Source organism: Pimephales promelas, chromosome 1, assembly GCF_988280905.1.
Source record: "Pimephales promelas chromosome 1, fPimPro1.hap1.1, whole genome shotgun sequence".
NCBI classification, from domain to species: Eukaryota; Metazoa; Chordata; class Actinopteri; order Cypriniformes; family Leuciscidae; genus Pimephales; species Pimephales promelas.
In genome coordinates, this window is record NC_142769.1 from 43,145,696 (window position 1) to 43,172,497 (window position 26,802).

The window sequence follows — 26,802 nt, forward strand, 5'->3', positions numbered from 1 at the left end:
ATAGTTGCATTAGCTAGCTTTGTGGTTAGCTAGTCTATGATGAGCCATAATTTAGCAATGATTACATTATACTGTAAATTGTAAAACATACATTTTCAATATAACAGGCCAAAGAGAAATGATACGTCTCATTGCTATAACAATCACGTGCTATTAAAGAAATACTTCAGTCACATTGTTAAAAGTTAAAAGGACAGTCAGTCAACTACACTGTAACAACGTAACGTAACTATTACTAGCTAATTCCGCTTCATTCTCGGCTTATTTAACAGCAGCAAACCTGTCTCAAATTTTGTCATGCTTATTTGAGTTAAGAGAACTGATGGGAATGTTCTTTTAATTGTTATTCAAGCAATGTACGTCTCGTGAGCCGTGACCGGTGTAGAGTGCCCTCTGGTGGACAAACTATACAACTTCAACACTCATGACATGGTTCAAGCGTGTTTCGTCCGTTTTTATTTTATTTTTGAAATATTCATTTATCGGCCATTATAACTGCAGTTTGGAAAATGCCTAATATCGACCGTACTGTAAATATCGGCCTGCCGATATATCGGTCTGGCTCTATCAGGGAGAGAGGAAGTTTTGCACTGTGAATGTCTACATAACACCCATTTCAAAAGAGCAAAGAAAAGCTCCTGTCCTGTTTACCATGACTTGTACTATTGCTTCTGTGACTCATGATCTATTTTCACTGTTTCCTGCCATTATATACATCAGTTGGTCTGTGCCGTAAACGGTAGATGCGCTTTCATTGATATTCTTATGCTGAAATGGTCCTATATGAGCCTGAATTTGGCTCTTAATCTTGAACCTTTACCAGCAGCGTCATTTAGAGGGTAGAAATTTGTGGTTCAAATTATTTTCGTATTTGCTTTGAAGTTAGTGATGCCAGGGGGGCTTTGGAAGGGATGCTCCGTATTTGATATTGCTACACTTCATTTGCGAGTGCCTTGAGAAATAAAAGCACTTACTAGTCAGAGCGAAGTTTGTTTAATTCATAACGTCACATTAAATGGCAATTCTAACTGAGACATCTTCATGCAGATTTTCCAGAGCGTGAACAGTATTGACATTCTTAATACCTAATTACTTAACGCCATTTGAGCTTAACTGCTATCATGCGTGGGGTAACAGAACGGCATTGGTTTTCTCACACATGAACGTGCACCGGGGTTGTAAAACTGGCTGTCGCCCAATGAAAGGACAATGGAAGAGAGTCGTGCCAAGATGCTACCTACCGCAGTGTCTATAGGAACAGACTTTTTATAGAAACATTATGGGAGACGACTATATCACAGATTGTTATGCATCACTTAAAGGGATAGTTCTTCCAAAAAATGGAAATTCTGTCATCATTTACTCACCCTCATGTCATATCAAACCACTATGACTTGTTTCTATTAAACACAAGAAACTGACAGTTTGTTTTCTTTTTGGCTTTTTCTTTTTTTTCTTTTTTTTTTTTTTGCTTTGTTTAATTTTGACCCCACTAACTTTCATTGCATGTGCAACTGTAAATACAGAGTGTAATTATCAAAATATCTTCTGAGGATAGAAAGTCAAACAGGTTTTGACATTGAGGTGAGCAAGGGATGAAAGAATTAATATTGTTTAGGAAAAAGTTTCCATGTTCATGGAAACATGTAAGCTATGCATTAAATATTACAATGGAGTAAAACGACTGTATTTTATAGTCTAAGACAAATATACTAACATTAAACAGGCCCTTGAATGGCATATTATATTTTAAAGTTGGTTTACTTTATCTTTGGTCAACAGCAAAAGCGTTGCAACAACATTTTAAATTGTGCAACAAATGTTTCAAAATGTCTTTGACTTATCATTTCCTTTAATATCAGTAGATTTACAGCATCCGCTGATATGGGGAAACTCTAGCGTGCAAGCACTTAGCCACAACTGCTTTACTTATTTTAAAATGATCTCTCTCATGTTTTTTTTTTGTCGTTATTTTTTCTCCATTTACATTGTTTGATTATCCCTTAGTCGGATTTAAAGGAGTAGTTCACTTTTTAAAAAACTTTCGCTGATAATTTACTCACCCCCATGTCATCCAAGATGTCCATGTCTTTCTTTCTTCAGTCGAAAAGAAATTAAGGTTTTTGATGAAAACATTCCAGGATTTTTCTCCATATAATGGACTTCAATGGGAACCAAACGGTTCAAGGTCCAAAAGACACTTTCAGTACAAACTGCAAACTGTTCAAAGGGCTTTAAACAATTCCAGACGATGAATAAGGGTCTTATGAAGCGAAACGATCGCTCATTTAAAAAAAAAAAATAACAAAGTTTAAGTTTTATAAGCTCAAATGGTCGCCTAGCTCTGTTCTGTGATGCACGTCCGTGACTCTCCTGTTCAAACTCATTCATCAAAATGAACGAATCTTTTTTCATGTCATTTGGTTCATTCAGCGAACGAAATGAACGAATTGACTCAGGAAAAGATTTGTTCATTTTGATGAATGAGTTTGAACAGGAGAGTCACGGACGTGCATCACAGAACAGAGCAAGGCGACCATTTGAGCTTATAAAACGTAACCCTTATTCATCGTCTGGAATCGATTAAAGCCCTTTGAACAGTTTGCAGTTTGCACTGATATTGTCTTTTGGACCTTGAACCGTTTGGTTCCCATTGAAGTGCATTATATGGAGAAAAATTCTGGAATGTTTTCATCAAAAACCTTAATTTCTTTTCGACTGAAGAAAGAAAGAAAGGGGGGAGTAAATTATCAGCAAAAGTTTTTTTTAAAAGTGAACTACGCAAGATACTACTTTTAATATTCAACAATATTCAGAGGTATTTCACTGCAACCACTTTTAAGTAGATGTTAGGGATACCAATCTCAATACAAATCTTTTTTTGAACCTATTACACAGTATAGCACAGTGTTTTCCCCATCCATATTTATTTATTTGTATAATTTTTAGCCATTGTTAAATGCGAGTGCAAGCAGTCAGATTTGTTTGGTGAACAAGATCCATTTTGTGTGTGGGAAAAGGCCTATGCAAATGGGGCTCTGGCCTATGTACTGTAAACACCCTCACTGAATAGATGCTCAGAATCAAGCAGGTGTGTGCCGTAAGCGAGAGCAAACTCTGAAAGACGGAGCCAAACTTTGCACTGCAGACTTTTATTTGGTGCATTGTTTAAATTTGTAAGGTACAGTAATGACCTCAAAAAAAAACGCCATCTGAAACAGCATCTGAATCCAATTATTTACACCGCTGCCCTCTTCCTTGTGGCAACATGGTTGAAATGAAAGGCGCGGCTATTGAAATATGCCTCGTTAATGTGGTGCGTGCATTTTTCACAAGCTCATTATCAGTTCTGACAGTTTGCTTTTGTATTGCTGTGCTTCATCTGAGAAGTAGACCACAAAAGCCCCGTGCTGTTTGTGTCTTTCATTTGCGCATGAAAATAAACATGCATGATAAATGACTTGAGAACATTAGCTTTGTCCCACAAGGTCCTTTTTAAAATCATCTGGCCCAGCAATCGAAACCATGATAGTGCTTTAATCGTCCATGACACTGAAAATCCTTTCCGGGAGACGATACTTTCCAGACTCCACTCATCGCAAATATTATCCAGTTGTTTTGAGTACCGTCACCGGTAATCCTTCCATCTCAGACTTGGCAGCGCATTGCTCGAATCTGGCTCTCAGCATCTTGACGGCATTTGATTGGGCTTGCATGAAGGGCAATGCATTTGAGTGACTGTTTCTTCTCCCAAATTCTAGGGCCGCGGAGGACGGGGGTCCATCTTCGTGTGGGCTTCGGGAAACGGCGGCCGCGAGAAGGACAGCTGCAATTGTGACGGCTACACCAATAGCATCTACACGCTGTCGATCAGCAGCAGTACGCAGAACGGCAACGTGCCCTGGTACAGCGAGGCCTGTTCGTCCACCCTCGCCACCACCTACAGCAGTGGAGGCCTCAATGAGAAACAGATTGTGAGTCTCTTTCTCTCTCCGCCTCCAGATAATCAGCACCAGTTATCCTTTAATTGAAGAAGTGGCATAGCTAATCTAATCCAAAAGTCAAGGATCTGAAAACAGTTGGAGTTCAGAAGATAAACCGCCAAGCCAATTTATTAAGAATTGTTGCAGCGCCTTTAAAGTTCTTACAGGCTTTTTGGCTGTCATTGAATACTGCGGTCACTAGTGAGGGGGAAGATAGATGCTTTTGTCTTCATGGCCCTTTAAGCGCTTTTCCAAGCCTTACTCTGTTTAAAAGCCGTGAACGCGGATGTTCTAGGGAATCAAAACCATAACCTCTCTCTATCACGCATGGTTTGTGTTTGCGCTAAATGATTGTTATGTCAAGCATCACAATCTTTATTGTTTATACTTACATCCCTAGCCCCGAGCATTTCACCGTGTCCTAACCAGTCAAAGCGACAAGCCATAAAAGTTACAGTATCTCTTCCTTGTAAATCAAATTGTGCAGCTTAAAGAGCCCCTATCATAGCATTTGAAATGTTCCTATTTTTGTTTTAGGGGTTCCCAAAAACAGTTTAACATGCATGCAAGGATAAAAAACACTTTATTTGTCTTATAATATGCATTTATTCTTAACTGATTTGCTCACCGACTCCCAAATGATTCGTAAAACGACTCATTTTTCGAAGACTCAAACCACTCCTTTGTGTGACGCTAATCGGCGGTGATTGGTCAGATGACAGACCCAGTCAGTTATTGTTTGTTAGCATAACGCCTAAACATATTGATAAAGCACTGCAGTACTACAAGACGCTCTATTCTTCATGACAAACATTTCACATATTTAAAAAAATTGACATTGGAGACCTAGAAGCTGCGCTGAGCGTAACTTACACACACACTCGCACACACATACTTATTGCGCCTTCCCTCCTCGCGCCCGACGCTACAAAACCGTTCAAAACCCATAAGAGCAACAATTATTAATAATACTTACAGGTTGTGATTCGAAGGAGGAAGCTGATCCATATACACTGGGTAAGTAAGTTACTGAGCCCAGGAACAACCGCTTGTGAATCCACATGTTTTTGAACGATACGTAATTAAAATGATGAAAACACAATCGGGCTATTCTGTTGTGGTATTGTTGCAAATATGAACTCTAACCACCGATTCTTCACATGCTCGTCCCTGGTAAATGAAAACAAAGTGGCTGAACTATCTTTGCATTGTAGAACACAGCGTCTTCTCGACATGATGCTATGATGAAGTATTTGAATGTGTAGACTTCAAGTTTACACTTCCGTCTGCGCGCGCAGTAACTGGGCGCGGCCAGTATGTCTCTACGTCACGATGTAACAGCTAATGACTCGTTTCAAAAACAATTCATTTCAAAGACTCAGAGTCGACTCTCACTTTTGAAGGACAATAACTTTATATACGGTGCACTTTCAGATATAAATCTTTGCAGGATGTTTTCATTCCCTTAGAGTTATATTCCACACCATATGAACAGTCATTTTCAAAAATCCATGATAGGGGCTCTTTAAGGAGAGGTGTTCTATTACTTTTAAGTATCATACTTACAATGTTGGCCTCTCAGATGATAAAATTGGAAAAAGGGTCATTGAAAGACCATATCTAGAGACCAGAATATCATGGAGATTTTTAGGTGGCAACTCGATCCAGTAGGCAACTACCCACGGGCCAGATTCACATGTGTTCTGAGATATTTCCTCAAGAGTATCTTGTTTTTCTACACAGACAGACTAATGGTGATTTCAGATTTTATGGCGGTTCTTGCCAAAGACTCGCTCATCGACTCAATGCCATCGTTTTCCATTGCTCGCAGATTACTGTAATAATCAAAATAAGTGCGCACACTATTTTTGTTGTGACTGGCTTGGCAAGCGATCAGTGTCACCATTTTTAATGTGCCTTGTCCTAGTTCTTTTTAAATAACCTGTCTCAAGATGGACATGCTATTGCTTTCATTTGCCCTTCGTCTTTCTTGTGCCCCCTGTGTATGTGCTGAATGTTGCTGAAAATTCTGCCATAATTTCATCAAATTAAACAGAGACCCCTATTTGACTCATCCATTCAGCAAAAATGTATGTTGCACATAATCAAGACCGATCATTGTGTACATAATCAATCATTGGTGTCACTTAATATTACTGGTGCACACCACTAGGAATAGTATTATATGAGCCTGTTACATCCTTGTGTTGTGTGTGCATGTATTTCTTTTCTCTCTCCGCTTCACACTTTAGATTAGGGTCCAATTCTTACTATTAACTCACTATCAACTATGACTTTTGCCTGAATAAACTCCTAATAGTTATTAAGGTAGTTGTTAAGTTTAGGTATTGGGTAGGGTTAAGGGATGCTGAATATGGTCATGGATAATACAATATAATGTGCTTTATACACACCGGTACTAATACACAGCCAAATTGGATCCTCGTGAGAATTGTATCCTAAACTAAATTGTTAGCTTTATATGTAGCTTGTGTTATATTGTAATGATTACGACAACAATTGAAACAACCCAATAAATGCATTTAACGTCTTGACCTTTCGGAATTTAAAACAAGTTGGAGGTTATCCAACCTAGTTAATTACGATGGTTTTTCAGCACTTTTCATGAATACAAATTCTTTCTAAGAACCACTCCGAACATCTTAGAAACCCCAAAGCAACACCCTTGGCATAGTGACAATGGCATTTACATGAGCAAGCAACGCTCTCGTGCTCTTCACAAAATGTTCTACTCTACTTTCAAAACAAGAAAATCCTTCGAAACAATACCTCACTGTCATAGCATGACATTTTCTTTGCTCTTTTTTTCGGTTTTGTTTCCTTACCCGGCTCAGTGCCGACCGAGGCACACACCCAAGCATTGTTTTCATAACCGGCTGTGCCTGACTGAGTCATCCATTGTCCAGCGTTCAAGACACAGACACTACTGTTCACAATGGAGGTGAGCTTCTAAAGGACAGAAGCCTGATACACCCGCTGTTTTCCTTGCAGCAAAAACTCTGCCAGGCGATATCCCTCTCATTTTTAAGTGTACAAATTTTGAGTTATCCTGTCGTCGCTCCTGTCATTCAGCCCCTCTGCCATTTTAAGCAATTAGTCTCGTGCAAGGAGGTCTGTCGCAGTCAGTGCACATCCTATGATGCCTGGCTTTTTAAGTGTCACCCATCAACCCTTTTGTGTTTGCATTTGTCTAGCTTTGTCTCAGCTCTGTCTGTGTGACCCTGAGGGCTTAAAGATGCTGTGCTTTTACCCTGAAGTATCGGAAATGTCAAACATTTAACTGAACCACCTGGGTCACTTTACGGGTTTAAACTAAATGCATTTTTTTTACACGTTCAGAATAATATGTGAGTGCTGCTTGCCCATGCAGATGCTACTGCTGTTGCTTGCGAAGGCATTGGTATGCAGTTGCTAGAAAGTTCTGGGTGGTTGCCTACTGGCCCAAGTGGAAAGAGCCCAATTCCCAAGTCTCTATGAAATTCTGGTCCCCAGTCTGTTTTTTTTTTCCCCCACATGATTTGTCTGCTAAAATTGAAAGGCGAAAACAGTCACATTAAAATTTGATACTAAGTGTAATGTGTTTGTTCGATTTCCTGATTGTAAGTAAGAGCAATAATAATAGAGATGCTAGACACCATTAGCAAGATTGTTAAAGGAGTCATGAATGGAAAAAAAGTTTTCCCTGATTTTTTGACTACCAGTCAAAAATGTCAAATTTAGTGCTGTCAAACGATTCAAATATTTAATCGCGATTAATCGCATTAATGTCGTAGTTAACTCGGGATTAATCGCACATTTTATTTTTATCTATTATATGTATTATGTCTCTTGATTTCATTTTAAAGCTCTTATCAACATGTAAAAGTGGATCAGCTTGTTTTTATTGAAAACAACATTGGCATACTACGGAGCCCCTCTAGTCCCACTTTGGTAAAAAAAAATTAATTATAACTATCTTGTGGCCTCAAGATAGTAACTCGTGGCCACAAGATAGTACTATCTTGTATAATACTTGTATAATACTATCTTGAGGCCACGAGTTACTATCTTGAGGCCACGAGTTACTATCTTGTGGCCACGAGTTACTATCTTAAGGCCACGAGATACTATCTTGAGGCCACGAGTTACTATCTTGAGGCCACGAGTTACTATCTTGAGGCCACGAGTTACTATCTTGTGGCCACGAGTTACTATCTTGTGGCCACGAGTTACTATCTTGTGGCCACGAGTTACTATCTTGTGGCCACGAGTTACTATCTTGAGGCCACGAATTACTATCATGAGGCCACGAGTTACTATCTTGTGGCCACGAGTTACTATCTTGAGGCCACGAGTTACTATCTTGCGGCCACGAGTTACTATCTTGAGGCCACGAGTTACTATCTTGTGGCCACGAGTTACTATCTTGAGGCCACGAGTTACTATCTTGTGGCCACGAGTTACTATCTTGTGGCCACGAGTTACTATCTTGAGGCCACGAATTACTATCATGAGGCCACGAGTTACTATCTTGAGGCCACGAGTTACTATCTTGAGGCCACAAGATAGTTATAATTAATTTTTTTTTACCAAAGTGGGACTAGAGGGGCTCCGTATACTGTTCAATTTCACTCTAACATTTTCACTTGGAGCAAATAATCTCTCAAACAATGTAACACTTTCCGTCAATAAAAGGGTGAAAGAAATACTGACGAGGTCCTGATATTGACGAGGGGGTGGAGAATTCGCATCAACTGTGTGTGTGTGTGTTCTTGGCAATCAAGTGGTATTTCAGACTGGACGTGCTGCGATGATGATAGCTGTAGCTCAGTTCACAACGACAAAACACACTTGTCAATTCAACTATTTGGCAACTTTTTAGTAAAGTAAAGTTTCCATTCGGAATCTTATTGGCATCCATTTCGCCGTCTCACGCTCGTCATCCACTCAAAACGTAACGTTAACCAATTATTTGGCCGGCTCGCAAGCCCAAACAAGTGTGTGCGGCATGCATGTTTTTTTTTTCCCGTCTAGCTAGATCCGCTTGCGCTTTGGTCGACGAAGCAACAAAACGTCCTCCCTGTGCGGTGCAAGCCATAGAAATTAATGGGTTTCATAGCGCAGTGCCACGCATGCCGCGTCCTGTTGCAAAAGCATATGAAAAAAACCTACAAAGTTTGCTAGGCCAAAAAGACTGTTAATCGCGCAATAAAAGAATTGACGCCGTTAAAATGGGTTTGCGTTAACGCCGTTAATAACGTGTTAAACTGACAGCCCTAGTAAAATTATTTTGAAAGGTCTCTTATCATCACTAATGCTGCCTGCATTTATTTAATGAAAAAAACAAAGTAGACTGTGATGTAAACGAATTCCTTAAAGACTTTTTGTTTGAAAAGAGACGCATGTCTCTTTAAAAGGTGTGTTTAAACCAGAACGCTAATGGCCTTTAATTACACAATTATGGCAGTTTTTGATGTAAAAATCCTACTAATATTATCATTGCACATCAGGAAACATTATCAAATAATTTTGAGAAATGCAGTGACTTCATTGTCATGCATCTGGAATAATTAGATTTTTCATATCAATGAGGTCTCGCTCTACTTCCTGTTTCAGGTCACTACAGACCTCAGGCAGAAGTGCACAGACTCCCACACAGGCACCTCAGCCTCGGCCCCACTGGCGGCAGGAATCATCGCCCTCGCCCTTGAGGCCAAGTAAGTCTTCCGATGCATGTCTGTTCTGTCCTCGAGCGAGGTCATATATCTTCCAGCTCTTTGAGTGACTGGTGGCTTTTGAAATAAAATGGCTCTTGGCTAGATTGGCTGACTGGAATTAACCTTCAAATTCTCATTTGGACCAAATGCATGCATTGAGTGGCAGTTTTTATTTATATAGTTTTAAATGAATTCAACAGCAACAGTATAACCTTTATGACTCTACCTGTAGCTATCAGTGACCTTTATAAAAGGGCAGAAGAGATTTTTTTGGAGAGCTGCGAAGCATGTAGGCAGTTTTGAGTTTCGTTCCACCTTGTATCTCACGTTTGAAAGGCACTAACAGTTTTGACTTGTCTCTGCAGTAAAAACCTAACCTGGAGAGACATGCAGCATCTGGTTGTGAGGACGTCAAACCCTGCCCACCTCACCACCAATGACTGGAAGATAAATGGTGTGGGTCGCCGAGGTAAAAGCCCATCTCGTTGCTTTTCATTGCTCCCTCCCTTTTCCTTTCCCTGCGGTGTTTCTTTCCACTTTTCAGCTGCTTGAACGTTTTGTGATGTAATCGATAACATTATCATTGGCCGCACCAATTGGCAAACAGCTCTGGATCTCTTAATGATATCAGCCTCTTTAATTCACCTCGTTACTTATAATGTCAGTCTTTTAAACTGCCTTTATAGTTTCTTTCAACAGTATTGATTTTTTCTCTCTGTCCTACAGTAAGCCATTCTTATGGATATGGTCTGCTGGATGCTGGGGCTATAGTGTCTCTGGCAAAGAACTGGACAAATGTTGGACCTCAGCAGAAGTGTGTCCTTTCCCTGGTGTCTGAGCCCATGTAGGTTAAACCCTCCATACTAGATCACAGGCTTAAAGGGGTTAGTTCACCAAAAAAAAAAGGCAATTCTGTCATCATCACGTTAATCACCTTCACGTTAATCCAAACCCATGGGAGATTTTAGACTGAATGTTCACTCTACTGTTTTCCATCCAGTGACCAGGGGCTGAAACAAAAACACCATAAAAAACTTTTTTTTTTTTTTTTCACTGGTCAATTTTGAGATTTTGGGCTATTTGAATTCAATAACATGTCTTCTTTCAGACTTGTGGTAAAACAAGTCCGCGATTGCTGTCTTCACCCTGCCGTCACATATACCGTTGGAAAGCTCTCTCTCTCTTACAATGTTGTTGGATCCAAATAGGTTAATTTCCTTTTTTTATCAGTAACCAATCGTGAAGTTACAATGGGGCATTTAACTCATTTTGGTTAATTTTCGAAATCTCATTGGCTGATGTCAATTCTTTAAAGGCCGTTTTCTCAAAATGGGTTTTTTCTCATACTCTGAGGCAAAAACCTCACTTCAGCAGCACTTACATACACCAAACTTTCCAGTTGTATTCCTATCTAGATTCTTAAGGTTTTTTACAGAGAGGTTTGATCATATATCATTCAAATTCTGATTTATACAACCTTTTATACCTAAAAACGGTGCATTTTTTTTAATTGAGTGATAAAAAGAATAATTGAGTGATTAAATCCCCTCTGTAAAAAACTTTTGACTTTTGTCAACAAAATGAAGCAAGAATTTTGAATCTGGCTTTTTCCAATGTTCAGATTTCTCTTCTGGGAATTAAGCAAGGTAGTGCATATTTAATGAGATAATGCCTAATTTGCATATTTAAACATAAATATTCTAAGAACTTGTTATACAAAATATATTAGTCTTAATGTCAGTAATCAACTGGGGAAGTTTCATGCTGATATCTAATAGTTATTTTAATTTTTTTTCCTATTCACCTGGGGTGTGTTAAATAGCTTAAAACAAACTTAATATGACTTGGAGTTTGACAGCCTTAGTCTTCATTCACTTTCATTGCATAGATAAAGGCCTGGTTTTTGTGATGCTGAAAATACAGATGGAATCTCTGAAATATAGTCTTAAAAATTGTTTTGTATTTCATAGAATTTGAAATATTTTGAATGATGTTAATCAAAAGCACTGCCACACAGTCTAATTTAAGTCTGATTCCTGGTTTAGTCCAATTGTCAAACCAATAGAATAGAATAGAAATCCATTATAAAATTATAAATGTCTTTTGATTTAATACAAGTTATATTTTTTTAAATTGTGATTCCATACTTTTGAATTGGTAGTGTTTATGAAAGATATGATTACATTTTAGTTACAATCAAAATTATTCAACCCCCAGTACAAATCAGGTTTATTGACAAAATGTACAGACTTTCAGCTGTTTGCAATGAACAAATCTGACAAAAGTAATTGAAATAGCTCAACACAACAAATGTTTCAAGTTTTTTCCCCAAGCTCAACTGAAAATGCAACTTTTAGTGATTTCTAATAATTCTTGGGGAAAAATAAGTCCTGAATTACAAACCTAAAAACTCATTTGGTCTTCCACGGATGGAAGTCAGTTGTACAGGTTTGAAACAACAAGGGTGAATAAATGATGACAATTTTCATTTTCGTGTCAACTAAACCAGGCATAATAGATGAAACTGCTGTCTTAATCGATTCCACACTAACATGTGGCAAACTGAGGTTCTTTAGCGCACACGACTGGGATGATGTTTTAAATTTAGTGCTGCTAAAAAGGTCAACGGAGTGCACGAGGAAACGAGGTGGGAGCAAAACATCACGTTTGATGGTCTATTACGTTTAAATTTAGAGCTGGGCAACTTGAATGATGCTTCAATGCATGAAGCATTTCCACTTCCTGCAGAGCATGTTTATAAGAGGTAATGACTTGCAGATAAGCTTGTTAGATCCATGTTCGTCACACCATCACAGCTGACATCTTGGAACTCAAGACGGACCCTCAAAGTGCTTCTCCAATCTCGTCCTCTCACTCAGCGTATCATGTCTGTCTCTAAAAATGCACCCTCTTTTTATCCCGTCTCCCAGTTATCCTTTATGGTTCACCAATGTCACGGAAAGATCAAGGGGTTTTGGAGCAAAGCCCAATTTAACATGCTGGTTGCAGAAGTCACAGAGCAAAGTGATTACGGTCTGCCTCACTTTGGCTCTGCCGTACATCTGTTCATTTTTCTGCTTGCAACATCTCCGACTTGAAGCCTTGCACAGAGGGGGTTTACGCTTCATTCCTCATGGACTTGTCAGAGGCTGTAGCCTGTCGTTCTTTCTCTTGATTTAAGCTCTTCTTCCTGTGTTACCATGTCTCTGGTGAGCAGGGCCGAGCCAATCTAAGCTCCTTACAGGATTCGGCTTAGTGCCAGAAGCCTACTGGCTCCTGTTGCGTTCATTGGTGGCACAAGTCTTAACCTGGCTCAACTTTTCTGATGTACCAGGAATGTGTTTTGCACCCTTCAATGTTATAAACAAAGGTTGATACAGCATAACCATCCTGATTCAGTAAGATATTTATTTGTATAATTTGGCTTATTTTATAGTTAAACTTGTTAGGAGATTGTGACGAGCAACTTTGTTTCTTTGCACTTACGATCGCTAAAAGTAGATGTATGATTTGAATTAATTTTATTTTAAATATGTGGCTGGCTATTTTACAGCTCCCTGTTAGTGCTCTTTGCAATTTGTAGCAAATTTTTGATTTTTGTAAATTAACTTCAGTTTGTGCTTTTCAAACTGTGCTTTCAGTTTACTATGTTGCATGCTCATTTATTGATAATAAATAATTGACAATAACATTGATGATGATATAATAATATTGGGCTGCAATAATAATCACTGCATTTAGACCTTCAAATATAAAACGTAGGGCTGTGAATCTTTTGGTTTAACGGCGAATCGATTCGATTCACGATTCATAGGTTTTCGATTTTAATCAAGAACCATTTGTGCAAATTCAGAACGAACCAATTCAATGCGATTCACATCCAAATTCGATTCGATTCTTAATTTTTTATATGCATTATAGGATTATTTCAATGTTTCACCCAATGGGTCTTTGTCTGGGTTTGAATTACACAGCGGCCTTCGGGGGTCAGATATTGGGGACAAACGACATTTTGTCCATTGTCAATGTTCATGTTTGTTTTTTAATTTTAATAAATATATTATTATTTAAAAAAAATCAATGGCCTACAAATTAGCATTTGTAGAAACCTAAGTAGCCAATATTTTGAAAAAGTGTATGATACATGTATAACTATTTGTATTTAAAAGTATAACTTTCTGTTTTTTTAACAGTTCTTGAACATGTTTTGCTTAATGACTTTAATCCTATTATTTGCCTGTTTTTAGGAATATTGGAAGTCATTTGGTGATCACAAAAATCGTGGATGCATGTACTGGAACGGCCAACTTTGTGAGCTCATTAGAGCATGCTCAAGCCCAGCTCACCCTGTCCTACAACCGCCGAGGAAATCTGGCCATCTACCTGATCAGCCCACAGGGCACCCGCTCCACACTGCTTGCACCCAGGTTAGCCATTGAAACATAGTACTTCCATATAACATTTCTCCGTGATGTGAGCAGCTTCACACGGTCTAACATTCCTCTCTCTCTCACAGACCTCACGATTACTCCTCTGAGGGCTTCAATGACTGGGCTTTCATGACCACCCACTCCTGGGATGAAGATCCTCGTGGAGAATGGACGCTGGAGATCGAGAATGTGGCTGGGACCACCGACTATGGTAACATCTCGTCCATCTATTATGCATTATTTTTTTATTCCATTTATGGTGCTCATACAAGAGATGAATCAAATCCAGCATATTTTATTTGGACCTCCAACATGCCCTCATGTCAGATTTCCCACAATCTTTCTTCTATATACTTCTCAACTAATAAAAAAAAAACATGCCAAAACTACAATGCAAATGATAATAAAAATCAAATAAAAAAACATAATCCTTTAACATGATTAAAAAGAGTCAGACATTGATTGTGGTCCAAAAAAAAAAAGTCTTTTTTTATGTCTCCCAGTGCTCCGCATTTCACAGAAGTGTAGGGAGTATCTTCTCTCCAAATCCGCCTGATTTGCCAAATCCTGTTTTCTTCCTCTTTTATGTCACAGTCAATTTGTCTTCCTTCACCACACCCTGCAGTAAATCTGATTAATTAAATCTAGCTAAGTAAATCAGAGGACTGAGTTTTTTTCTCCCTCTCCCACTATCACACTCTCCAGCCGCCACTGAACGCTGTAAATATAGAGCGACTTCCAGCCAAACCCCATTCTTTTGTCCTACCCAGACACTAACATAACTGCTTTATGCCTGGATTGAACGGACCATCAGTTCAGTGCATTACCTAGTCCATTTCTCTTTGTTGCTTTAAGAATTTACAGAGCTACTGACTTTATTGGACTATGTAGAGACTAAATGGGCCATCAATCTAATGCATGTCGAAGCGATGCGGCACCACTGTTACTGAACGATGATGATTTGCGATGATCAGATTTGTATCTTCTGAGTGATTCATGTTAGTGGGCACAAAATTAGATAAAGGTACAGATGTTAATCTACAATCAGACATTTTCGAAATAAAATGGTGTATTTCTATAAAGAAGGGTTATTGAATAATTAAATACAAGTGTAGAATAGTACGGAGTTTATTTTGCATTTGAATAATTTTGTTCTTAAGACATGGCTACTTCAGAGAATTTAATATTCCAGAAGACCCTATGTTATTCCTATATTATGTATTAGAATCTTAATTATAAATATAGCTGCAAGCAGCCATTACCGGGGCCAAGCGCAAGAAGCGGCAACATATGCCAAAATGGCAAGGAGTGGCAGACCAACTGTAGCAAGGAGCAATTAAGGGCATTTTGAGAGAACTTTGGGCAAATGGCTAAAAAAATCACATAAACATTAACTTATAAGATGATTTAATGGGTTATCACTTTCGAACAATAGGTGGCGCAGTTACGAAATAGATGTGATGTGGTCAGAGGGAGGTGACAATGACACATGCAAAGTTTGGTGTCAAAATGTGAAGGCATTGCAGAGATAAAGCCTAAATAGTAATTTTGGCAGCATGCCTAAATTTTGATGCTGTGGTATACAAAAACGGTTTTGTCTATCATCGTGCAATTCATAACTTTTAGTCGGCACGGTCTGGAGATGATACTATTCAATTTTCGTGAAAATCGAACAAACGGTCTAGGAGGAGTTCGAAAAAGAAGGTTTTTCAAAGAAATAAAGATGGCGAACAGGACGTTTGTCTGATTATGGAAAACCTGATATCTATGTTTTCGGCATAACCGAAGGAATCTATTAAGATCAGTTTCATTGCAATAGGCAAATTTATTCAAAAGTTATTAGCGTTCTCAGAAATTAATTATAACTTTTGACCAACAGGTGGCGCTGTCTCAAAATCTTTTGAGTACCTTCAGGGCATGCTGCTTATGGCACACACTGAGTTTTGTAATATTACACCAATGCATTTGTTTAGTATAGCATTTTATTTCACAAAACTCTATTGAAGTCAATGGGAATTTCACGTTTTGTTCTATTATAGCGCCACCAAGAGGCTCAGTCCCACAATTTTTTTTATGTGTCCTCAGAGTGACCCCATACATATGTGTGTCAATTTTGGTGCAAATATCTCAATTCACTTCCGAGTTATAAACATTTATATGAAAAAACACATAAAAAATGACTGACACATGACTTTGTTTGAATTTTACTACCCCTTACTATCAATATTTTCGCATTTGGGCATTTGCATATAGTTAACAAGCTATGATTCCGTGTTTCTGGCGGTGGTTTCGTCTCGATCGGAACAGTGGTTTTGAAGATATCGCCAAGTGTTTTTTTCGCGCTAAATCGCTACACTACACCAACCGTAACACGAAACCCAGCATGTTTAGTATCGTTGGACTCGGCAACGATTCAGGACCTCAAAAATATGACTCCCGTGAAAATAAGTGTACCACACCCAAAGTTATAAGCGTTTGAATAAAACAATTCACCAATAGGTGGCGCTGTTTCGAAACTTCTCAGGCTCCTTCAGGGCATCGTACTGATGACCCATACCGAGTTTCGTAACAATTCGTTCATGCGTTCAAAAAATACAGCATTTTCGCACATAATTCAAAATGGCCGACAGCCAAAATGGCCGATCTGGGAAAATTGGATATCGGTCGACTCGGCATGACGCCCTGAATCTATCGAGACCAAGTTTTTGATTTTTGGAGAAACCGTTCAGAAGTTATGAGCAAAAATAGCCATTTTTTATATCTCCGGACCACTAGGTGGCGCTGCGCCGAAACGCTGCATGTAGCCTCAGATCATGCTTGTGATGACATGTACCAAGTTTGGTCTGAATAGGATGAAGCGTTGCGGAGATACAGCCTCACGTCTGTTTTCGCAAGCGCTACGTAAAATTAGTTTGCGCGTTTATCGAAAACGGTTCTTCGAATCATCTTGAATTCCATAACTTTTTGTCAGCACTGCCTGGAGATGATCCGGTGCGATTTTGGTGAAAATCGGACAAACCGTCTAGGACGAGTTCGCAAAAGTAGGTTTTTTGGAAAATTCAAAATGGCGGCCATTTTTTTATGACGGAAAATGACGTCATAGGGTGCTATCGAATCGGCATGAGCTCAGGAACAAGAGGAAAAAAGAATTTTGTTGATAGGCCTTACGGTTCAAAAGTTATTAGCATAATAAAAGTGCAACTTTGGACAGTTGGTGGCGCTAGAGGGAATGAGTTAGAGACACCAAAATTGGTGTATTTAAAGTTGGGACTGTCCTCTATCAGAATGTCAAACCAAAACAACTTTCCCGCAAACGGGTCTATGGGCTGCCATAGACGCCCAGTCGGAAGAAGAATAATAATAATAATAATAATAAATATAGCTGCAAGCAGCCATTACCGGGGCCAAGCGCAATAAGCGGCAACATATGCCAAAATGGCAAGGAGTGGCAGACCAACTGCAGCAAGGAGCAATTAAGGGCATTTTGAGAGAACTTTGGGCAAATGGCTAAGAAAATCACATAAACATTAACTTATAAGATGATTTAATGGGTTATCACTTTTGAACAATAGGTGGCGCAGTTACGAAATAGATGTGATGTGGTCAGAGTGAGGTGACAATGACACATGCACAGTTTGGTGTCAAAATGTGAAGGCATTGCAGAGATAAAGCCTAAATAGTAATTTTGGCAGCATGCCTAAACTTTGATGTCTTATACAAAAACGGTTTCGTCTATCATCGTGCAATTCATAACTTTTAGTCGGCACGGTCTGGAGATGATACCATTCAATTTTTGTGAAAATCGGACAAACGGTCTAGGAGGAGTTCGAAAAAGAAGGTTTTTCAAAGAAATAAAGATGGCGGACAGGAAGTTTTGCTGATTATGCAAAACCTGATATCTATGTTTTCAGCATAACCCAAGGAATCTATTAAGATCAGTTTCATTGCAATAGGCAAATTTATTCAAAAGTTATCAGCGTTCTCAGAAATGAATTATAACTTTTGACCAACAGGTGGCGCTGTCTCAAAATCTTTTGAGTACCTTCAGGGCATGCTGCTTATGGCACACACTGAGTTTCGTAATGTTAGACCAAAGCATTTATTTAGTATAGCATTGTATTTCACAAAACTGTATTGAAGTCAATGGGAATTTCACGTTTTGTTCTATTATAGCGCCACCAAGAGGCTCAGTCCCACAATTTTTTGTATGTGTCCTCAGAGTGACCCCATACATATGTGTGTCAATTTTGGTGCAAATATCTCAATTTACTTCCGAGTTATAAACATTTATATGAAAAAACACGTAAAAAATGACTGACACATGACTTTGTTTGAATTTTACTACCCCTTACTATCAATATTTTCGCATTTGGGCATTAGCGTTTAGTTAACAAGCTATGATTCCGTGTTTCTGACGGTGGTTTCGTCTCGATCGGAACAGCGGTTTTGAAGATATCGCCAAGTGTTTTTTTCGCGCTAAATCGCTACGCTACACCAACCGTAAGACGAAACCCAGCATGTTTAGTATCGTTGGACTCGGCAACGATTCAGGACCTCAAAAATATGACTCCCGTGAAAATAAGTGTACCACACCCAAAGTTATAAGCGTTTGAAAAAAAAAATTCACCACTAGGTGGCGCTGTTTCGAAACTTCTCAGGCTCCTTCAGGGCATCGTACTGATGACCCATACCGAGTTTCGTAACAATTCGTTCATGCGTTCAAAAAATACAGCATTTTAGCACATAATTCAAAATGGCCGACAGCCAAAATGGCCGATCTGGGAAAATTGGATATCAGTCGACTCGGCATGATGCCCTGAATCTAACGAGATGAAGTTTATGATTTTTGGACAAACCGTTCATAAGTTACGAGCAAAAATAGCCATTTTTCATATCTCCGGACCACTAGGTGGCGCTGCGCCGAAACGCTGCATGTAGCCTCAAGTCATGCTTGTGATTACATGTACCAAGTTTGGTCTGAATAGGATGAAGCGTTGCGGAGATACAGCCTTACATCTGTTTTCGCAAGCGTTACGTAAAATTTGTTTGTGCGTTTATCAAAAACCGTTAAGCAAATCATCTTGAATTCCATAACTTTTTGTCAGCACTGCCTGAAGATGATCCGGTGCGATTTTGGTGAAAATCGGACAAACCGTCTAGGACGAGTTCGCAAAAGTACGTTTTTTAGAAAATTCAAAATGGCGGCCGTTTTTTTATGACGGAAAATGACGTCATAGGGTGCGATCGAATCGGCATGAGCTCAGGAACAAGAGGAAAAAAGAATTTTGTTGATAGGCCTTACGGTTCAAAAGTTATTAGCATAATAAAAGTGAAACTTTGGACAGTTGGTGGCGCTAGAGGGAATGAGTTAGAGACACCAAAATTGGAGTATTTAAAGTTGGGACTGTCCTCTATCAGAATGTCAAACCAAAACAACTTTCCCGCAAACCGGTCTATGGGCTGCCATAGACGCCCAGTCGGAAGAAGAATAATAATAATAATAATAATAATAATAAGAACCGGCACAGATACAATAGGTGCCTCCGCACCTTCGGTGCTTGGCCCCTAATAATAATAAGAACCGGCACAGATACAATAGGTGCCTCCGCACCTTCGGTGCTTGGCCCCTAATTAAAGCTGCAAGTGGCGATGAAAGGGCCCTGGCACCACCCTGGCTTTAGGAAAACAGAGCATGGTGGGCAAATATGCATTTAAGTAGGTAAATATAGGAGGACTACGTAAAAATCGCTTGTATTTTACCCTATGATTTTACCACACTTCCTGCTGCCAGCTGGTGGTGCAATGAATAGAACAAAATCTTTGTAGATGTCTACCGGCTGGGAGTTTGGGTCACAACAACTTCCTATTTTATTGGTTTAATAGCATGCTTAATCACTTTGCTAAAGGTCTTATTAAACGTTTAAAGTTTGGGGCAAATTGGACATTGTTTTTCGGAGTTACAGCAACTTCCTTTTTCATGGCGAAACATCAAAGTTTGTCAGGCCGCCAGGGATCGTCACAATTTAACATCGCAAAGGCCTAAAGATTGCACTTACCTAATTTGAAAATGATCCGATTAAGACTGTCGGAAGAGTTTGGTAAAGTACGACGCCTGAAAATGGCAAAACTGCATAAAAATCGCAGAGGAAAATTCAAAATGGCTGACTTCCTGTTGCATTTAATTCTCCAAGAGAATTTTTTTTAGGTGTTGGGACACAACCTGTTTCGCACACATACGAGAAACGTAACATGAGGGGCGCTTCTTTGAAATGATATAGGTGGTGCTATCGAGCCGTTTTGCCAAACCCATATCAGAAGTAAATTTTCGCCAGTTCTGGCGCATTTGCCGTTTCATGAGTTTTCATGAGTTCACGAGCATGTTTAGGCCCTCAAAAATTCGAATCATTTTGGACTACAAGAAGAAACAGATCAATACCAAGAGGGTCCTTGCACCAATCCTGTTTGGGCCCCAATAATAATAATAACAAACGGAGCAATTCCACGAGGACTTGAACTGATTTAGAGTTATTACAGAAAAAACACAGACATGATGATTCACAAATGTCAACTCTTATCATTTCTTGTGTCACACGAGTGTGACTCTCTTTCTGTCTGTTTTAGGCACTCTGACTCAGTTCACACTGGTTCTCTATGGCACGGCTTCTAGTTTATCCGGCCCTTCAGCAGCTGACTCCAGCCAGACCGCTGACAGCAGCTGCAAAACCTACGACCTCAGTCAGATCTGCACAGGTAAGTGTAAAAGATGGTGAAAGTGCGCCCCCTGTCAACTACTAATGGGATTTACTAGCTTTCCTCTATAACTCCAGATAGTTTTTTCAGGTGCAGACTTGATTTATCAAAATGGTATGGTACATTATCCACATTTTCATGCATGAAACACCTAGATGACCTTTTGCAAAGGTGTGCAGTAAAGTACACTGCACGTAATCTTGACTATTTGCCAGCCATTTTACACAAAATGTAATTTAAAAAAATATATTATTTTTTTCTTGCAATGCATTGTCCTGCAACAACAATGTAGCATGCTACTATTTGAAATGTGTATCACTGTGCAATTTCTTTAGCTAGCTAAGAAATAGACGGCAGTGTATACTGCTCAATATGCTTTACTCTGGTTTTCCATTAGGAACACAACCTTTAATGTTGTTTAAACATCAGACTAGTTGTGTGTTGACTAGGGTTTTGTCCATTAAGATGTCCATAAGATTTGTTTCATAAGATTCAGCAAGGATTCTTGCTTCTTTCTTGAGCGGCAAATCAGCATGAATGATGTCGCACTGTGACACTGAAGACAGGAGTAATAATGTTGAAAATTCAGCTTTACATCACAGGAATAAATTACATTTGACAAATAGAGAAACAGCTTAAACGAATAATATTTCACATGTACTGATTTGATTTTATTGTTGATCAAATGAATGCAGCCTTGGTGAGCTTATGGGACTTTTGAATGCTAGTCTGTTTTTACAAAATGTTTCTACTAATTAATTAATAAATAATGGGTTGTAAATGTGACTCTATCTCCCCAATAATTTAATGCTTTAAAAGTAAAGCTATAAACTTTACAGCTGTGTTTATAGGTCCCTTTTGCTTGTCTTGAGTGTGTTGCGCTGGTCACGTCTTAGCTGTTAAATTGTGTGTTCATAACTCCATCCTGTAGTTAGTTCACAGTGCCAGCTGCATTGGCAGCCGTGTTCAAGGCAGCTGTCCAGTTTAGCCTGTGGCCATGCCCCTCATGTGGCCACTCACTGCCAGCTCATTCTTACACACACACACACACACACACACACACACACACACACACTCACTTACTTACTACTTCTCTTTCAGCAGTTTTCCTTCTTTATCAGCGCTTTCCTTTTTCTCTCCTCCTTTTACTGTAATTCTCAAAATGATGCCTTAAGAATGCTGAAAAGATGGTCTTCATTTCTTTATTTGTGTACTGTGATGACCAGAGGAGTGTGTAGTTCATTTCTCTCCAAAAAATCAGATTCTTAAAGCCTGTTTACACTTAGTGTAATGCAGTTTAGACTTTTATCCAACCTTGCTTATTCCGGCCTAGAACTGCCCTCTTAAACCTTAAGAGACGTCTGACCGACGCGTAGAGTAACCAGTGGCAGTTTTTTGTGTGTCATATAAGAACGGGTTTATCTGCAATAATGCCCCAGCTTTGACCAGGGTATCCGCGGGGTCTTGAAAAGTATTAAAAGGTGATAAATCAATTTTGGGAAAAATAAGACCCTTAAAAAGGATTAAAAAGTCTTAAAGTCTTATCACGGCTTTATAAAGTCTTAAATTTTGAAAGTATTTTTTTCTGAATTAGCTGTCCAACAGTTTGAGTCCCAAAAACATCATAAAAGTGTGTGAATTTAGTCATTTTTGTTAAGAAAAACGAACAGATACTTAAAAAACTAGGCTATTGTGGGTGTGTTCGTAAATTGGCAGGTGGGCGGAAAAGCACAATGAACGCTCTGGCGTTCCCAGTGCATATTACAACGCAGCAAAATGTTTTGAGAGAAGGTTGGTGAACGCATGAAAAGAATGGGAAACTTTGCTTTGATTTACTATCCCAGACGTTTTGATTTTTTGTATCAGAGTGGTCTATAGTCTTTATCACAAACTAAAACTGTTATGGTAAAAGTATCACTGATGTAAATGGTTATAGCTTGAAGTGGCGGTGAGGTATTAAAAAAAATTGAGAAGGTCTTGAAAAAGTCTTGAAAAGGTATTAAAATTAACTTCAAGATTCCTGCATATACCCTGTTGACAAAACACATTCTGTATAAAGCACTCTTTGCCAGTAGTGTTAATTTCATCAGCTATTTATTAGCGTCAGTCCTGTGTCAAATGTCCTTTTTAGTTTTTATCATATTTAGTCGACTAAATGTCTGAGCATTTTAGTCTAGTTTTAATCTATCAAACTTGGTCACATTTTCACAAGTATTTCTCTCAAAATTGAAATCGCAATGATTGTTGTCATTTGCAAAAACTTTTTTTTTTTTATATATACATATTTTTACTTTTCATTATACTTTCTGCTTCTACTGAAGCTTTATAAACGATAAACGTTTACTTTTCTTCCTCCTCACGCAGAGTGCAACCCCGGGTTCTACATGTACCAGAAGGGCTGTGTGAGAGACTGTCCAGCCGGATTCACCCCCGTCACCCATTCCGTCTTCCTCCCCAACAATGAGGTGTCGCCCGTCCTCCACCCCACCTGCCTGCCCTGCCACCCGGTCTGTCTCACCTGCAGCGCCCCCGGGTCTCAGGACTGCCTCTCCTGCCCACCTCACAGCCACCTGGACGCCGTCACCGGCTCCTGCCTGCATCAGAACCAGATCATGCGCGAGTCTCCGGACGGCGGACTGTTTCAGATGCAAGGTGACGGCAAAACCCCGAAAAACCACGCCGAGCTCGCCTCTCGCCTGCCTGTTACCGTGGCGGTGCTCAGCTGTGCCTTCATCGTGGCCACGTTTGTGGGTGTGTTCGGCTTGCTGCAGATGCACACGCGCAACCAGAACAAACTGCAATCTGCCGAAGTGGGGCCGGGATCCGGATTACTGGTCGGGTTCGGCTTGAACCGCACCGCAGTTGCCTACAAAGGCATCCCAAACGTTTGGCGGGAGGACGAGGGCAATACCGAATCTGAGAACGAGGAATTCGAGATCCACAACGAGAGGACTGCCTTCATCAAAACACAAAGTGCTCTTTAACTACGTTCCTCCCCTCTCTAGCCTCTACTGCACTGTTGTCTCTCTCTCTCTCTCTTTTTTTTTAATGTGTTTTCATTCTTTGGTTTGTCTGAACATATCACACTTTTGGGGCATTTTGATTTGTTTTTCGCACCTGTCTTAGTTATATTATCCATGATTCACCTGGGCGTTGACCTCTCGGTGCCTCAACATGGAAAGCTTCCAAACGCAAGCGAAGGGTGACGAGTCGAAACTACAATAAACATGACTATTGTTTGGTCTCTTCCTCCTGCCTAGTGAGATTTAAAGAAAAACTAAGATTGAAATATTTGCATACGAGAAAATCAAAGCTTTTCAGTGTGTGAGTGAGTGTGTGTGTGTGAGTGAAACTACGTTTATATGAAGTCAATCAATGCTGCAGTGGGTTGGATCCACTGGCTTTGCGCAGGGAGCCTTTTAGAAGAACATATCACTAGTTGTACATGGTCAGAGATGGAGAGGAGAGCTGCATGTTGTCTTAAACATACTTCTAGAGCTTACTACTCCCCCTGGAGCATCTGCATCGCTAAATTCATGATTTTTCTTTTATGTAGGCTGTTTAGTGGAATGCTTCTCCAAAAGATAAAACCATTATCATCATTATTTGGTAACTTTTTAACCCTCATGTGATTGCAGGCCTTCATGACTTTTTGTCAGGTCTAAATGGTGTCCATATCACCAAAATATAATGGGGACTAGGGCTTTTCAATCTCTAAAATGACTGTTTTGTCAGTTTTTTATTGAAGTAAAGTCAAAATGTGCTCTAGTATATTTATATAAATTAAATTTGGGTGATTGGGGCCATTCACATGTGTGTACCATAAAAGTGTTTTTTTTTTTTGTTTTTTTTTTACAGATCTCTGTGCTACAGTATATTCTCAAATGTCATTCACTTCAAAGTTGGCTCATCAAAATCATGACATCAAAACTTAATATGATTTTAATATGATTTTATATATCATATTAGAGCAGGAAAGGCATTTGAAACAATGCACGGGTGTGCAGTAGAATATTATCATACTGAAATTCCAAAATAATTTCCTCATGTAAAATTAATATGATATCAAAAGGCTCTTTTTTTGATGCACGATAGCCTCCATCCTCGTTTATTTTGTGAAAAATGACTTTTGTGTTTTATTTCAGCAAGATCTCATGCAGGTTTGAAAAGACATGAGCAAGTGAATATGGTAAATATTTTGATTTTTGTGCGCGATCTTGCGCTCTTTGACTGTATGTAGGGAAGAAACTCTGATGTCGGCCAGCCTCTCCGAGCCAATTTAATTCTGTCCCCCTGTCAAGGGTTTGAAACACTAGAAAAGGTCTTTGCTGAAGGCGCATCCTGAAAGGACCTGGCTTCTGTTTTGTAATGTTATAGTGATTATATATTAGAGATGTTAGAGGTTGTGTTCTGCCCAGTATGGGTGTCTTTTTGAAATTAATCACAGAAAGGTCTCTAATGACTACCAGATATCAGTTAGAATTGGTTGGTTTTATATGCTCAACAGTCACCTCATCAGGTCATTTTCTTTGCTTACTACTGTTTATTATTAGTCATTTGCTTGGCCTTGTCAGCTCATCTGCAACTTTCCAGGAGTATAGTTGTGTTTCTGTATTTTTTTCTGAATCACATATTCATGATATGTTGGTCATATGCAGTATCTTTACAAAATGACAATGTAATATATCAAATCTGTGCAATAGAGACCCAACAGGGTTATGCGATTTTATGCTGATAGAGTTGGAATCATATATCATATCAGTGATTTGGGATAACTGTTGAGCCTGAACAGACCATTGAAGGACAGCGCTGTGGCCAGTCCACAAATGACTTGCACCATCCTCAGCCTTGCCTTCGTTTAGTTGAGTAGGGTAACCGATTTTTACATTTTTGTTTTGTTTTACATTATCGATGCATCAGATGCACTGCTCATCTTATCTTATAATGAAATGTGTCTTGTTTATCTACACACTTGCGATTTTACAATAATGTCAACCCCTCTGAGCTCTTTCACCCCCTGCAGTAATGATTTGATGTTGTGTGTTTTGGAAAGCCTTAAATTGTGCAAAGGCATGACCAAAGACCACCTGATGAAAATCTGCTTGCCTTAGAGTAATAGCATAACCTGAAAAAAACTAAAACTTTCTTTTTTTTTTCTTTTTCCTTTTTTTTTTTTTTGAGGTTAGTCGCAGTTTTAAATTGGGTCACACATTTAGGAAATGCTTTGAATAGGCTGTTGAATGACAAATTTAAGCAGGGTGGGTTTTGGTCAAAATGCTGGTGTTGTGACAACAGTTCTTGCATTAACCATACGCAATATGCTTTCACCCTGATGGTGCAATGGTTGTGTTGTGCTTTAAGAGCGTGTGTGTGTGTGTGTGTGTGTGTGTGTGTGTGTGTGTGTGTGTGTGTGTGTGTGTTCAGACTCAACGAGAACTTTCTAGACTCATAGGATTATTTTCACCTTTTTATTTTGAAGAGTCAACTGATGCATGAAGATCCCCACGTAGAAAACACCAATCATTTATATGACTACCTGAGTCGGGACAACGATATAAAAAAAAAAATAAGGCCTATTTTTGTACTATATATGGTGCATTGTCATTTACATGTAATTTAAAGATTATTTTGCTCTTTTTATTTAATTGATGTCAATATGCGAATTAAAGATTATACAAAAAAATAAAGATCTATGCAAACTTCATAATTTTTCTTTGTGAGCTCTTTATTACATTTTCTGTAGGTCAGACAATCTTGTAGTCCACAGTTTTCGGAGATTGTGTATAAACAAAGATTTTATAATAATAGTAGATGGCTAAATTTAAATGCTCTCGTCAAAGGTAGCCTACATGTGACATTTTAAAGGTTTCCAGAACTGCTTTGCTAAGGCAGGTCTAGCATCCTGTTGAGGTTGAATTGTGA

The 26,802-nt window shown here is 39.1% G+C and overlaps 1 protein-coding gene across 2 annotated transcripts in view; it reads left to right on the forward strand.

Moving 5' to 3' along the window:
* furina (furin, paired basic amino acid cleaving enzyme a) overlaps positions 1 to 26,587 on the forward strand; it is a 123,649-nt gene extending 97,062 nt beyond the window's left edge. For both annotated transcript variants that reach the window (XM_039659106.2, XM_039659107.2), the window contains exons 9-16: positions 3,762 to 3,974; positions 9,600 to 9,700; positions 10,066 to 10,169; positions 10,427 to 10,544; positions 13,948 to 14,127; positions 14,217 to 14,341; positions 20,752 to 20,880; positions 23,245 to 26,587. In XM_039659106.2, coding sequence (XP_039515040.1) covers positions 3,762 to 3,974; positions 9,600 to 9,700; positions 10,066 to 10,169; positions 10,427 to 10,544; positions 13,948 to 14,127; positions 14,217 to 14,341; positions 20,752 to 20,880; positions 23,245 to 23,864 — 1,590 coding nt within the window. In that variant the 3' untranslated portion in view covers positions 23,865 to 26,587. The remainder of the gene's footprint in view (positions 1 to 3,761; positions 3,975 to 9,599; positions 9,701 to 10,065; positions 10,170 to 10,426; positions 10,545 to 13,947; positions 14,128 to 14,216; positions 14,342 to 20,751; positions 20,881 to 23,244) is intronic.
* Positions 26,588 to 26,802: the final 215 nt, after the last annotated feature.